The 17460-nt window shown below is 34.7% G+C and overlaps 1 protein-coding gene across 1 annotated transcript in view; it reads right to left on the bottom strand.

Moving 5' to 3' along the window:
• LOC128223635 (DBH-like monooxygenase protein 1 homolog) overlaps positions 1-17192 on the bottom strand; it is a 32506-nt gene extending 15314 nt beyond the window's left edge. Inside the window, exons 1-5 of the mRNA XM_052932910.1 lie at positions 16716-17192; positions 6816-6971; positions 6269-6448; positions 5022-5102; positions 4060-4224 (exon numbers count right to left, since the gene is read on the bottom strand). Of these exons, the coding sequence (XP_052788870.1) occupies positions 4060-4224; positions 5022-5102; positions 6269-6448; positions 6816-6971; positions 16716-17048 (915 nt within the window). The 5' untranslated portion in view covers positions 17049-17192. The remainder of the gene's footprint in view (positions 1-4059; positions 4225-5021; positions 5103-6268; positions 6449-6815; positions 6972-16715) is intronic.
• Positions 17193-17460: the final 268 nt, after the last annotated feature.

The raw sequence follows: 17460 nt of genomic DNA on the forward strand, positions 1-17460 counted from the left end.
TAGTTACCCACGTGGTAGGAATTTAAACTTGTTGGAACGATTTTTGGACGAATAGCATGCCAGTATTTACATACCTACCAAGATGGTAGGTATTCAAACTGCTTGAAACCACTTTTGGACCAATATGATGCCAGTATTTACATACCTAACCACGTGATAATGACTTCAAACTGGTAAACTCATTCTTGGACTACTAGGATGCCAGTTTTTACATACCTACCAAGGCGATAGGTTTTCAAACCGGGTAAAACCATTGTATGGACCAAAAGGATGCCAGTATTTACAAACCTACATACGTGATAGCTATTTAAACTGGTTTCACCATTTTTGGACCAATAGGATGCCAGTATGTACATACCTACCAAGGCGATATATATTTAAACTGGTTGAAACCATTGTATGGACCACAAGGATGCCAGTATTTACAAACCTACATACGTGATAGCTATTTAAACTGGTTTCACCATTTTTGGACCAATAGGATGCCAGTATGTACATACCTACCAAGGCGATATACGTATATTTAAACTGGTTGAAACCATTTTATGGACCACAAGGCTGCCAGTATTTGCAAACCTACATACGTGATAGGTATTTAAACTGGTTTCACCATTTTTGGACCAATAGGATGCCAGTATGTACATACCTACCAAGGCGATATATATTTAAACTGGTTGAAACCATTTTATGGACCACAAGGATGCCAATATTTGCAAACCTACATACGTGATAGGTATTTTAACTGTCTGTTACCATTTTTGGACCAATAGGGTGCCATTATTTACATGCCTACCAAGGTCATAAGCATTCTAACTGGTTGAGATCATTTTTGGACCAGAAGGATGCCATTATTTACATATCTTCCAAGGCGATAGGTATTCAAACTGGTTGAAACCATTTCTGGACCAAAAGGATGCCAGTATTTACAAACATACACACGTGATAGGTATTCAAACTGGTTGTTACTATTTTTGGACCAATATGATGCCATGTTTTACATACACACCCACGTGGTGGGTATTTAAACTGGTTAATACCATTATTTGGACCTAATGTCAAAATGTTTGCATGCTTCTTATTCCATTCTCAGAAAGAGGCCAAGATGGGCCAAATGTAAACATTGCTCACTGTGTAGAAATGTTCAGTTCATGTTAAGCTGTTAATCCATTTAGAACGTTTACTAATTATCACTGTAATGTAACAATAAGTTTCTTTTTTGAAGGTTATTTTCACACTTTCTAAATTTGTAAAATTTATAAAGAAATGCCGGTTAAAAATAGGAAGAGCCATAAGAATTCTAGTCCTGCACTTTGGTGCAAATATCACAAGAATCGTGCAAAAATGGGAACAGCATGAAACTTGGAAGAGATGATCGATATATTATAAGGTATTTGAAAAGTACGAGACCCCGTGCGAAAATGACCCGCTTGACCTCTATGCTGGGCATTGAATGAAGTGACCACTTGATTTGTTTTCTCAAGTACTTAACTCTTTGTCATAATTTTGTATATATTTTAATCAAACTCATTTTTCTAATATAGTTTGTTGTAGAAAAAACAAACTTGAATACTTTGTTCGACATGATATTCATGTTCATTGACCATTCATGATATTTTTCATATTGAATCCACCGGTTTCCATTTCAACCACTGTATTTAAATGGCTCTTTAAGGAAATAAGATATAATAGTTTACATGAAAACGGGAATAAACCGTTACGTGGGAAATAATACAAAACAAATCTCTTGAAAATACATTAACGTCATTAACATATAAGGTTGAAAAATGATATTTTTATCGTATCAAATAATTGTGTTTTCCAAGACGTATTATCTAGTCAATCCCCCATTTAATCGTTATTTTAGAGGCGATAACCCTCAGGGGACCGATTACCATTCCTCAATAAGAAATACGTCGGTGTAGAATAATGTTGCAATTTAATTTACAACTAAGTTATGGCAGACTTTTTTTCCGAAGAGATAAAGAGTCAAATTAAAGGTCAAACCAGGATAAAACTCCAATTAATATAACATTAAAAATAATGGTTTTAAAGCTGCACTTTCACAGATTGAACGTTTTGACAACGTTCTAATTATTTGTCTTGGAACGAGGTAATATATGCGAACATGCATGGAAACTAGTGGTTTAAGACTGCTGACAAATATCAGATCGCAGATTTTATATTTAAGTTCAAAAACTGATGTTTTGAGCAAATTTCTTAAACCGTTAGTAACGCTTTGAGCCATTAAAACATTAATTTTCGAACGGAAATAAGTGATCTGATCTTTTGTCAGCAGTCCTATATCACTGGTTTGTAGATATTTACGCAAACGTTTGCTCATCCCAAACAGAAATAAATAAAAAGTTATCAAAACGGTAAATCTGTGAGAGTTGCAGCTTTAAATGGAATCTGGTAGATCATGTTTGCGGTATTTTTAATACATTTTTTTCTCTCATAAATCTGCTTTATTTGTGTTATTGTCAGATTATTTCATGTTATTGTAAAGAAAGTGATCCTAAGAGGCTAAAACATGTGCTACTTTCTGTGATAAAATACTCTATTATTCCTAATGGAACAGAACAGAACAGAAGAGAACGAAATTCTATTAAAAGCTGCACTCTCACAGATATACCGTTTTTACATTTTTTTTTGTCTTGGAAAGAGCATTTTTTGCGAAAATAGCTGCAAAACAATGAATTAAGATTGCTGACAGCAAACAGATCGTACATTTTCATATTCCCGTCCAAAAATTAATGTTTTATGGCTTAAACCGTTACTAACGGTTTAAGAAAAATGCATAAAACATCAATTTTTGAACTTAATATCTGCGATCTATTTTTTTGTCAGCAGTCTTATATAACTGGTTTCCATGGATTTTTGCAAAAATTGGCTCGTTCCAAGACAAAAAATAAAAAAAAGTTGTCAAAACGTTCAATCTTTGAGAGTGCAGCTTTAAAAATGTACAACGTACGGCGACTACAATACATAAATGTTTTAATATATTTTGGTAATTACGCGCAGCGTAGCATTTATAAATTTGTTTGTATAAATACGGAATAACAAAATTAATGATGATTTACGCTGGCAATTTTCTACTTGAAATAAATGGTAACAAAGACATTTTTCGTAATGTAAGAAATGCGTTCTTTTCGTTCGCTTCTTTATGGTATTTATCATTTGATATTTACACAAAAATACAGATCACACATGTATTTATCAGTGTGTGTATACCACGTGATAAATTACGTCATATATGCTACGTCGGGAGGCAACGTTTTGCTTAAAATGAAGACTTAAATAAAAGATAACTTTTCTTTTAATTAAATACATTTATAACTAACACAGGGCAGTTTATGCCGCTTACAGAGCCCCGCCTACGTTGAATTACCAAAGTTTGATAAGATGATTAGTTTCATCAAACACTTCGACAAACCGGTTTCCAAAGTGCTCCGTCAGACGGCCGTATTGTGAAAAGGTTTGTCGTGTTTTAAGGAACTAAACTCTCAATCAAACTCTGGTAAAAGACCGAAGGCGGGGCTCCGTAAGAGTCGTAGAATGCGCTATGTTTCATCTAAAATGGTGACAAAATAAACAGTAAAGTCATCTTTGTTGAAAGTCTTCTTTCGGAGCGAGCAAAATATTGTCTTTCGACGTAGCATTGATGCATTCGGAACTCGGCCATTTTTTTTATCGAAAACAACCCCGGATGTATGCCGGTACATCAGTTGAAGTAGTTCGTAAACTTTTGAATTATATCACTAATTTAATATAGTGATTTAGAGTTGTTTTTAATGATCTGAATTTAAATTTCCAGTGAAGTGTATTATTGTAAACATAATTAAGATTCCCAAGAGTTAAGTAATAAAGTTTAATTCCTGAGTAAAATTACTACGCGCAGCGCACTTAAACGTACCGCTTTTTGACTTTGAAATCCGTCCAAATACATCCGAGGTTGATTTCGATAAAAATGGCCGAGGAGTTTCGAATGAGCAGTGATGATGCAATTCACCACGTGATATACACACACTGTTTATGAAATCCCAAGACTGCAATCTTTACCTGTCCACCCATTGACCACGTGGCCACCAGCCTGGACCTGACAAGTGACGAAAGGTCGTCACAGTTGTGAAGCGTGTTCTCTAAGTTTGACGTCACATTTCCACTCTGGTACAGTGACATCCGGTACACATGCGGCTCGTTACCAGGGGTGATCGAGGGCTCGAACTGAATATATCATGAAATAAGACACAGTTATGTTTATCTTACGCCTACTTAAACTTAAACTATGATAACTAGGGGTCCAACGTGTTTTCCGAATTTTAAGTGAGGGAAATTTGTGATGCGGAATGAAATGGAGGTGTTCGACGGGAGTTTTTTGTTTAAGGAGGATATTTTCACCTGGTAAGTAATTTATATCACTTTTCTCGCAATATAAATACGCCAACCCGGAGGGCACACGTGTAAGCTTCTCTCAGTTTTTAACCTATGTTTCTAGAGGACTTAACAAAAAAGTCATTGGTGTTTTATTGCTAAAAGCATTACTAACGCTTTAAGAAAAAATAACTTTCGGCAGTTTTACCATACATTTGAAATTGTTTCGTGTTGTGAATTATCTAATATGACTGATTTGATGACTTTGATGCCCAATTTGAATCAAATTCTGGAGATTTTTTTTAAAAAGTGTCAAAACTGATCAATGTGAGAGTGCAACTTTAATTAAGTAGGTCCTCCTTGTAAGACTTTGAATTATCTGAAACTGTTTGAAATATTTAAAATCAATGAAACAGAGGTCGTGCTTCTGTCAGTTCAAAAAGGTTATTCCCCCAAGGGGTAAAGCGATGCTGCGTTTTGTTCATAATTTATGAGGATAATACAGTTTCTTAGCCAATGTATCAGAACTAATCCGGGACAACTTGCTTAGTGGTAAAATAATACACAAATGCCAAAGACTTGACTTACTACAGTGTAGAAAAATAAACATGCTTAGCCTAGAACTTATATTCGACATTTAGAAGACTGACCTTTATCAAGTTCCCTGCTGGGATAGCCCCGTTAGCGAACACTCGGCACTGCAATGTGGATCCTACAGCCGGAATGGTAAACTGAAACGAAAAGATGTAAACATAAGAAACACTTTCTCAATTTGTGAAAAAATAAGCTTCCCGTCGCCAATTTCGCCTATATGTCAAATAAATATAGGCTAATTGTGTGAATCTCCCACCCAAGATAAATATTTCCTTATATTTGGCCACGCTGGAAATTTATTTCTTGCCCACGGGCAAAGATAAAAGAGTACCCGTATGGAACTACTTTTCTCGCTTCGTACAAAATAGTTCCAGAGAGAAAATACATCATTATTATATTTTGTTTAACTGAGGAAGGAGATTCTACCATGGTAAACCTTGTTTAAGCCTAAAACACTTACGCTCGGATTGAGATGAAACCATCTAACACTCCTTGCGATGGATAATAATAATAATTTTTCACCGATTAAAGGGACTGTGTCACAGATTGGCACCAAAAAACGTTTTTTTCTGTAACGAATCTCAGGACAATTATCTAATAGAATGTGTTACGCTTTGATATCATTATTGTAAAAAAAGTACCAAAATGTAAAAAATAAAATTGTGTCGGTGACCGGGTTCGAACCCGCGTCGCCAAAATTGACGTCCAACGTCCTACTAACTGAGCTATTAAGGCCTACTCTAACCGAGTGACATAATTAAGCTATACACCTACCTCGGTAATATCACGTGATAACACCGACTAGCCAATCACGCATAAGGAATGAATTCTACCTGGTAGACATACCCAGTAATCTTTTTTAATGCAAAAATACGAAATAACTGCTGAACTTAAATAAATTGTAAACTATGTGGTACTTCAGTTAGTAAGTTTCAATGCATTGTACACATCGATGCCAAGTTGATGTCATTTTTCGACAATTTTCTTTTTTCCCCGCTATTTTATCATCTGTGAGACAGCCCCTTTAAGCACCAAAAGTCAGTTTTTAAACGTTGCAGTGCGACGAGTGAAATATCTAACTTTGGTGATAGTGATACAAATGTTGATTATTGAACATGTTTTAAAACAGACTTATTTTTTCATCGAAATTGAGCGCTTAGTCCCAGTATATTCGTGAACACTACGGTTCGTGAAGTGCTATTTTAAATTTAAATGAGTGTAAATTCGATTCCTTTTAATTTTAATTTAATAAAATGAAATAATTGTTGTCTCTATCACAACCTCCTGCTGTTAAAGTACAAACCTCGCCAATTGTAGCATCAATCATATACGTATCCGACGGAAATGACGTAAGCATGACGTCATCGTTCAGCAAGTTCATGTTGACTACTCCTCGGTTGTTCATGTCGTGTTTCTGCATCAAACCAGTATTAACATCTGGTTCAATGTCATGGTAGGCCCAAATCACTGACATTCTATCGCCCTTATAAAAGAAGAAAAATAAGGTATTAAAGCCCTTTAAAGCTGCACTCTCACAGATTGAACGTTTTGACAATTTATTTTTTATTTTTTTGTCTTGGAATGAGCAAATTTTTGCGTAAATATCTGTAAACCGGTGATAAAAGACTGATGACAAAAGCTGAGATCGCAAATCACCGCCCTACGGGCACGAACTGCTGGTTGAATCCCCGCCAAATGCCAACGCACACAAGGGACCCTAGGTAAGGACCATTCATTTTCTGGTAGGTGTCTAGTCCCTTTAAATCCCTTTCGAAAATTAATAAATTTACAGAACCAAGAAAAAACGCAGACAATGCACTTAAATCAAGTTTAAAACGGAAGTCACATACCGTGATAACCTGATCCTGAGGGTCGCAGGTATCCAACTTCCTGGAGAATCGAAGGACGGTGGTACCGTTCACTTCAATCCCACCCAAAACCACCCAATCTGACTCTGGTTTGTCGTCCATTAGCGGTATGCGGTCCGTTTCATTCACGTGATAGTCCTGGTGGAAGAGAAGAAAATCCAATTTGCCGTAAAAACATAAGCATCATTAACGAAAGATGTGTTGTGTGGTACTTAGTGGTATGAAACAAGCAACTATATGGTTGGGAACGACTCTATCTGACCGCCCGTCCGTTAATGATACTCTGCCTTCACCAACTTTGTGGTAGTTCTGAGACAAAGTAATTCATACAATACACGGATGGCGGATGACCCTGGAGAACTTTGTAGTAGTAAAGGCCCAGTTTAAGGCATCCGCCACCTCAACCCCCTTCCCCCCGACACCTACCCCCTCAAAAAACAAACAAAAAAACAGCAACAAAAACGAACATAAAACACCAACAAAAAACAAACAAATAGCAAACAACAACAAAATCAACAACAAAAGCAAAAGCAACAAAAAAAAAACAAACAAAAACAATAACAAACAAACAAAAACAAACAAAAACAAAAACAACAAAAAATGCAACAACAACAACAACAATTAAACGCAGTTGACGTCACATCTTATAGAATAAGTTAACATGGAAATACTTTGATGAGAACATTTCTGTCGGATTGTCGGTCAATCGCAGGCGATGTCTTTGTAGGGAAAATAATTATATTATCAGGATCTCAATATTTCGGACACAATGAATTGTTATGGTAAAAAAGTGGGGCTGAAACAAAATTATATCAGGAAGGAGAGCTTTGCCATAAACAAGAATCGCAAACAATATTTTAGCTAATTTTATTCTAATCTGGATTTACAAGGTGGATGTAATACCTATGCGCTTGATTATATGTCTATCACTTTTCTTTTTCCATATCCAACAATATAAATACAGGGGTGGTATTCAATATCGATCTTATTGTATCTTAGGACGATGTAGCTAATCGGATTGCTCGATATAGATAACGGGCCTATACAGTGAATGGAGTCAGTGATGTATGACCATAAGATTGACGTAACTTGCCAATTACAACCCAGCACACCGTATTGAAACATCCGAATTACGCTACTGTCGTTTTACAAACGCGTATTAGAATAGTAGCACGTGTTGAGTAATACCATTTACACACTGGTTTTATTATAGTTAATTACTGTATAAACTTATTATTCATTAAACATATTTTTTCAAGACTGTACTATATTTTCCCAAAAAAATCTCGAGTGAATGCAACTAAAAAGCAGTGCATTTAATTACACAAATATCGAAGGAGACATACTATTTTATAATAAAAAAATAAATAAACAATACAGTAGAGCGCTTTTCTGGCGACCTGTAATACCTCTTGTTTTGTGCATTCGGAACACCTCGGCTATTTTCCATCGAAAACAACTTTGGACGCATAGATGATTTACAATGTCGGACTTCATTATATTTAACAACGCTGCAGGTAGATTGCGTAGTGATTTTGATACATTAGGACTATTTTCTTGCGAATTTTTATGCAATAGTACACTTCACTGCCAATTAGTTTGAACCTAGTCATACTAAATACACGTTAAAACACTTCAAATAATTAAACTATTATATTCAATTTAACGAACTACTTCTATTGATATACTGGTACTAATCCGAGTTTGTTTTCGATGGAACATGACGGAGGTGTTCTGAATGGTGTATTTACATCGGCCACGATCGTTATGCCTTATCGACGGATACACACCGAACTCGACGTAATATCAAACGTCATAAAAGCATCATAGCCATGTTATCTACATATATGTTAATTTTGACCATCTACGATTAAATTTTATGTTAATAAAACATAATTAGTAAAGCATTGACCTTATGGAAGTACATATTTTAAATGCGAGACTGTTTGACGATAAAATTGGTAATATTACATGGAGATCCGGATTGGTATTAATTGGAGCTAAGAACGATGTAGCTAATCGGATTACTTGATATATAACAGACCTTAATACTGTGAATAAAGACAATGATACATTGAATTAAATTGCATATTAAATGCCGTTTAGGGAAATGGGGCATCTGTCGTACATTACAGTTTGCCCTTCTTTTTTCGCCAATTAAATCGCTGTATTGCTTTTTAATTTGAAAATTATTTCTAATAAAATGCCAAGACGCCTTTATAAGTAGACAATACATTAGTTATTTTTCCTGTATGCGGTCTACACATGATCAAACTCAATAAAAGGCGCATTGCGTACGTGGCAAAATCAATCAAACTAATAAATTTCATACCGTTCATATTTTACTTTCATGGCACATAGCACGGCGCTAGTAACTCTTGTTATAGATTCCATGAACTTCAAAATATGAACAATAAATATTCCTAAGAAAACAACCGACATTGACAGCCAATGAAAATGCAGAAAATGCAATCATTAAGCCAATGAAGTTGTATTCGAAGTCAGTTAGATGACCTGAATTCAAATCTTTATGATCAAGCATTAAGATTTAAATTCATGTCATCTAACTGTTACTAAAAATGTTGTTTCCGCTGAGGTGTTCAAATGTGTGTCATTCTTTTAAAGTATTCAAAAGGGATAAATCGGACCACTTTCCCGGAAACTTTATTGGCACGACTAGAATAATGCCATAAATCATCAAAGCACTTTAAAAAGGATGACAATAAAAGCCAGGCGTTCTTAGGCATATGTCTACTAAAACTTAACCTAGTGTATGAGAATGTTATTTCCGCCTTACATAATGATAGCGAAATATTTAAATCGAGCGAATTAGAACGTTGCCTCTTAAAAAAAAGTGCATATTAGGCTAAAAAAAGTTCTTTGTTTCCAATGACATCTCCAAAAAAATGGAGATGTAGGTAGGTTGGCGTAGCTTTTTTTATGGGGGGGGGGGACTGGGATTCTGTACCAAACTGACATATATCAGTGTATTTTATTACTGTAGAAAACTTTCATTATAAAATAGTCAAACTTTTAAATTTTCAAACAAAATTTCACATTTCTTATTTCGGAAGTACGAAAAAAATCCACTCTACGGCAAAAAAATGTACGAGCGACAGGAAAAAATAATTTGGTGGGGTTAGTGAAAACAAACATGTTTTTGTTTGTTTATAAATAATGTTTATCAGAAGTATTTACACATATTAATGGTATTACATAGTCGACATATCGTTGAATCATTTGGAACTCCTCGCCCATTTGTATCGAAAACAACCTCGGGTGTATAGGGACGGTTTACAATGTCAGAAATCGATACACTTTAAGACCGCTGCAAGTAGATCGCGTAGCAATTTTATTTAGCAGTTAAACTTAATGACTTAACTCTTGGGAATCTTAATTATGTTTGCAATAATACACTTCACTGGCAATCAATTTAAACTTATCTCAACAAATACAAGCTAAAATAATTCATTTAAGATATGATATAATTTAAAATTTTACGAACTACTTCTACTGATGTACCGGCATACACGGAAATTGCCGAGAAATTGTCTGCGATAGTAACTAGAGTAAAGTTCAATGCCCTTATTGTCTATTGAGCTAGAGAACAATATAATATTGAATAGGGAATATTAAACCAGGAACATAAAAATAAAAATCTGTAAAAAAGCATTTCAGAATCCAATTATCGCACCTCGAACACATTTTAAGTGATAATAAGCCGTAAGGGAAATAGTTAAATGGCATTAGATGCATTGATTTGAAAAAGCACATTTAAAACCAACACACATCAAACGAAATGACACTTTTAAGAGATAAAACATGTCCCAGAAGTTTTCGAACTATTATTGAAATGATTTTGTTAAGTTACGAAATCATTTCGATTCCGGTATAAGGTGACACTATGTAAACGCAATATTTGTAATCGTTTTACGAGTTTTATCTTGCTTTTTTAACAATTGTATTAAAAAGTCTACTAGCGGAAGCAAGGATAGGGGGTGCACCCGGCGAAATGAAATAATAATAATAATATTAATAAAAGCAATAATAATGATAACAATGATAATAATAATAAAAAATAATAAAAAAAATATTAAAAAAATAAAATAATAATAATAATAATAATAATATTAATAATAATAATAATAATAATAATAATAATAATTATAATAATAATAATAATAATTATAATAATAATGTTTGATTCCGACATAGCATTTATGACGTATTTTATCACGTGGTATACACACACTGACAAAGGTTAGTTTCGTATCTGGCAGCAAAAAATATATGGCACAGTTGTACGGTAAGGTCATTGCAACAAATAACACAAATTATAGAATATATGTGTCTGAAATAGGATTTTACTACTCAGTAACATAATGCGGTTGTAGCAAATATTGAACTCCAAATGACGTTAACATGTAGTTGTATAATATAGAACACATTTGTATCACATTTGGCCGAATGTTCAGACTTTTGTTGATGTTAGCAACGTTGTAAAAGTCATAGTGATCCGTTGTAATTTTAACAATATTTGCAGCCACTTTTTCAACTGTTGGTTATATTTACATATGTAAGCATATCATCAAATAGTTCACCCTTTATAAGTTAACAACCATGTTGTTTATCACGTTGGTAACTTTAACAACGTTCTGAACAATCGACCCATTGTTACCAAATGTAATACGAGTATATGTTCTATGGCAGTTAAATTACATTTCTAACATGCATTCCGACATAAGCCTAAAACCATTTTATATGCAGCAACACCAATAACGTCTCATTGCCGGTTGTTTTGAATGTCTTACTGTGTTCTTTACATAAATAACAATGCCTTGTTTCCTTTTGATACACGCGGCGTATTCAACAAAAACAATGACAATAGTATGTTTAACATGATGCTATTCTTATTGACAAGGAGAGGCTGCCGACAAAAAGGGCATAATGTTGTTGTTTTGGCGAATAAGACACGTGTAGTAACGTGTTCAAGAGGATGGTTCAAGGCCTACATACATTAATAAATGTTGTTAAAAAAACGTGTTCATCTATACTACGAAACTAAACGTGGGGTTTAAAGGGGGTAGACACCAGAGGGTCCAAATATCGGCAAATAAATTTAATATATATATTTCTTCAAAACAAGCCTAGAATTGTCAATACTACCTAGAAGGAGGCCGATAATACACCACTTTACATGATTAAAATAATTAACAATCTCAACAATCACGTTGCATTATCATCTTGGCTACACGTGGCAGACAGCCCTAATAAATTTCGAATTGGAAAAATATGCAAAAACTACGAAAGATGCATGTGTCATAAGCGATGTGATACATCAGTAAGTAAGATTCGATGCAATGTACACAACACTGTCAATTTTATGTAAGGATTTTACATTTTTTTTTTCTTGCAATCGTATCATCTGGTGTCTAGTCCCTTTAATGCCGGAAGGAATAAAGCGACATAATAAAACAAAAGTTTTGGTAGCTTTTAGCATTAACCCACTTAAGAATGTAACGAAAATTTATCATAGCGTTTGCTTGCACACGATATCTAGAACGGTGTGTAGTTTGTATTATTTGTATTACACACAACTAGGGGCCATATGTCATTTAAAGCACCGGCCAGTCAGCTCCCGTATGTGTATATGAACCGACCAATTTACCTTCAGGGGCGGATTGCCGGTCCTTATTATGCCCCGTGGCCCTCAGTGGTGTGTCATATTTCTTATATTATACCAAACATTTTACATTACTATTCAATATCGCTTTTAATGTGTGTTTTTTAGAACCTGGTTTTATTAACTTGCTCATATTTTTAGCCGTTGTGAAAATCGCAGTTTAAGACGCCAGCGGTCCATCGTGTTTGGATAGGTCCGGACCAACCGAAAATGCTATATGGACCGCTGACGTTATACAACTGAAATGTTATTAAACATTGATACACGGACCCATCGATGTATAAAGAAGGTGCACATTTATGTAAGGTATAATATTTTTCATAACTATAGAATACCTTACATAAATGTGTCCCGTCTTTGTGTATATAAAGTTGATCGGTCCGCATGCCAATGTATTTTAATAAAAATCCAGTTTTTATGAGGTCAGCGATCCATATGATGTCGGCCCGGACCTCGCCAAAAATATGACGTTATAAAACTGGTGAGTGCTGCTTGCAATTTTCACAACGACATGGTACACATTCGGGGGCTGACTGGCCGGTCCTTATAATGACATATGATTTTCAGTGGTGTGTAATATTTCTTAAAGAATTAACTCGTATACGTTGCTGCTTTTAAATGTAACCATTTGAGAATTGTTAAACATTATTGGATTATTTACGTACTTATAGTTTAACGCTTGCAATGGTTACGTGTCCTCTACTTCGTTTATTAGCGTACGTAACTTAGTCGATTCGTTTATTGGTCGTGACGTCATACTTAATAATAAACTTACACGAGCTCCAATGATATACTATATACGTAGGTTTTAGTTCATGGGGCCGGTAGATCACATCTCTGTTATGATAAACTACATCGTTGTTAACTTTTAAACGTAGATTATTTGATGATGTCCTCACATATTTAAATATAAACAATTACAGCTGAAATAGTTGTCACAAATCTTGTTAGAATTTCAGCAGATCATAACAATATCATTATATTTCCAGAGTAGTTACGAGTTGAAAGTTAACAACGACGACGTTTACAACGTTATGACGTTATGGCGTTGCGCTTCACGAAAGGTCTAAACGGAAATATCTTTATACTGCGTTTCGGTTATCAGTGTAAGTAAAGATTTCATACCACTGCTTTGGAAATGTTTATGGTCATCTTACAGATTAATGTCTATAAACGGTCACTTTTTGTCTGTTTATGAATGCATTCATATTACTAGCGAATCCGGAGGGGTGGTGCAAACTCCCCAACATCGCCCAAATTTACTTTTTATTACAATATAGGAGAACAAGAGTAATGAAATATGCCCAAAATGTACCATTTTGGACTAGATTATGTTAAAACTTTCATGGGCGAATGGGTGATTACCCCCCCCCCCCCAAAAAAAAAAAACAAAAACAAATTAATATCGATTGTGAGGGAGGGGCGCAGGGCAACTGGCAACTAACGCCCACTCTGACATCAAAACCCCGGATCCGCCCCTGCATGTAGTTAATACATATGTGAAAATTACGCAAAACAACAACAACAAGGCGTGGTCGTATATATTTTGGTTTTAGTTGCTTTAGTGAACATTCCTATCCGTTTATTTCATGGCGTTAACCCAATACGGTTTATGCAGACAGTCATTTTACTGAATATTAACCTTTAAGACAGAACACAATTTAAGTTCAATCGCATTTAAGTCGAACACAATCCTCAGTGCAAGGTGTCAAGGTGTAGGTTGTGAACATCCTATTAGTTACAAGCATTTTTGCTGACAAAATATCTAACAAAATATCAGATGAAGAGCTTGACATTTTAAATATATTATTTATGACTTTAGAAGAAAGATCGTTTTAATTAACATTTAAACGTATTTTTCTCGTATTCAATGATTCTTCTAGAAGATTCTAAGAAACCCGTTTCTTCGAAAAAAAGGTGTGGCGGTGATTACTGTACTGTAAGGGAAGTAACACTGCGTTGAGTTTGGTTTAAACCAGTGTTTAAGTACTCAACCTGACACTTAATAATAGCCAAAAGAAAAGTAGAAATCTGAAATTTTAATATTATCTACTCCCACTTGTATTTTATTTTATTTTTAGGAAATGTCATAAGAACAGCAAAAAAAAGGACGATTGAACTTTTAAAATGCTCAAACGTTTTGTATAAAATACTTTACCAATATTACTGTACCCACAAATGTTTTTCTGATCTTCATTTTGCAAGCGCATGTTTATAAAATAATAATTCACAGTAAAATGTTATCGATTTAAACACAACGCTGTATTCAAATATGTATATAGTATGTTGTAACAAAGTTAACCATGACAGATAACTGTTGTTTTTGTAGTTGTTGAAGAAATGTGTACACTAAACAATATAAATAAATCGAATCAAAACAGTTGAAAATTCATCAATGCTACATGCAATTCATTCTTGTTCACCAGCGTGGAGAGTTTTGCGTACCACAAATTAATCATTATCAAACCTCTGGTGAATGAGAATGCATGCAATCAGAAGGACTAATTATCTTATAGTTTGATTAATACAATCCAAACAAGTAATAAATTACAGTATTAAGGAATGTATGTTTGAGAGAAATAAAGTAAAGGTGCATTGAAAAACATTCAGTGCTGGTATTCATAAACACCCGAAGTATTTTTTTTTAACTTAAAGCTTCACTCTCACAGATATACCGTTTTTACAACACTTTTATTTTTTGTCTTGAAAAGAGCAAATTTTTGTGTAAATATCGGCAAACAAATGATATTAGATTGCTGACAAAAAAACAGATCGTAGATTTTCATATTTCCGTTCAAAAATTAATGTTTAATGGCTCAAACTGTTACAAAAGGTTTAAGAAAAATGCATAAAAATTATTTTTGGAATTACATATAAAAATCTGCGATCTATTTATTTTGTCAGCAGTCTCATATAACTGGTTTCCATAGATTTTCGCAAAAATTGGGTCGTTCCAAGAAATAAAAAATAAAAAAAGTCAAAACGTTCAATCTGTGAGAGTGCTACGTTTAGACGATATCTTAACATTTTCATAATCATATTGTTGTTTTTAAAGCATCTGAATTTAATAAAATCAATGAAGATTATATTATATACTATCAAGATATATTATCACACAATGAGTGAGATATTTAATATAGGAACTGACTTAAGAAGTTGTGTGAATACCGGCCCATATTCTTAATTAACTCTTTAAAAATAGATTATAGAAGTGTCTCGTGTTATGCGGAAGAACCCCTCTATAGGGTGCGTTGTAACGCCGCATAACAGCATCGCCACATAAACGAAATCGACCACGTTTATGCGGTGATTTTCAGTGCATACACATGACTTACTTATATGAATATATGTGGCAAAAAGGCACACTTTCGCCGCATAAAAACAATTAAAACACATACTAGTACAATAGTGGTTGATAAAGTTTCGTCAAGATCGGACTTTTGCGTCCACCTAACCAAGCTTTGAACTAGACTTTTAGAGACGTAAATTCTGATTTAGAAAGATCTGTTTAAATGTGAACCAAACCAATTGATCTTTCTGCGAAAATGTTTGAAATGACGTTTGGCCCGACTAAAGGCGGGAAAATGTCTTATGACAACGCATAACACCGTCATTTGGGACAATCAGAAAATTGAATCGTCGTATGACTTAATTTATTTCTCGCTTTTTGTCAGACTGACGGGCATGTACCCGTGACAATGGGCACCTTTAACGTCATTTCGAACGTTTCTAGAAAAGTCAATTGTTAACGCCGAACAAACAACAGAAATCAAAAAATCCTCACAGCTTCACATGTGCTCTTTGTGCTCAGATGAGCTAAGAATTATTTCCTTGTGAAGAACCACTGGTTATTGTGCAATTGTAAAATTTATTCACGTCTAGGTCATCAGCGTATATATCTGGTTACCAGGGCAGCGAGATGAATACTTAAAAATATTGGTTCCAAAAATTTCAACACAACATTAGTTTTGGGCACTTGAACAAGAGGACTCAGATGAGTGATATAAGGTCATCATGGACGTATTTCTTTCATTTTAATTTGCCTGCCTACTTTTCCCGTATTTTTCCCAAATGACAGTAATATGCTACGCCCTAATCTTAATCATCATCATAATCAACAACATCATCACAACCACCATCATCATCACAACAATCACAGCTACCACCACCACAAATATTTCGATAGTTTTGTTATTTACCCCAAGGTACATTTGGCCGTCGGTAATCCATCCGATAACCATATCCGACGGTCTCATTTCGCCTGTCTTGGAGAATCCAAGTCCGACATAGCCTGGCGTCTGGACGGTGACTTCAAACTCAATATCTGTGGCATTGTGCTTCCATCCTAGAATGTATTTTCCTTCATAGTCCAGCTGACGGTAGTTTGTAAATTCCGGTGCCGACACTGCCGTCGGAGGGGTAGTAGATTGCGAATTCACAGAATATATAGTCATAAAAAGGTACATCCATATTGCCATGCTGTTAGAGTCTGAGAGACAGTTGTAAAATAAACACGGAAACGAAATGTCCATTTTTATGCGGTGTTACGCAAACCAAATATCACAGAATGTTAGTATGCAATGAATTAAGTCCTGTGAGTAAGTGAATATAAAGTTTCAATGAGATAGACTTTGATAGAGGAAAAGACCGTTTGACATGGTTACAGATCGAACGCTTCAAATGCAACTATCTCTTATGAACGCTTCACATCATTTACGCCAGTATTGTACGTACATTTCACGCATGCGCAATATATCGTAACTTGATTGGCCTGTCAAACATTCGTTTGACGCACATACATTTGGGCAGTTATTAAGCTGTCAGCGCATGAGTACAATTGCCCAGGAGTCATGATTCATGTCTGTCACACACCAAACAAATATCAGTTCCCGTTATGCTTCTTGACAACTATCTTTAAGTTTAATAAGTTAAGAATCTATACTA

Source organism: Mya arenaria, chromosome 17 (assembly GCF_026914265.1).
Source record: "Mya arenaria isolate MELC-2E11 chromosome 17, ASM2691426v1".
Taxonomy (NCBI): Eukaryota; Metazoa; Mollusca; class Bivalvia; order Myida; family Myidae; genus Mya; species Mya arenaria.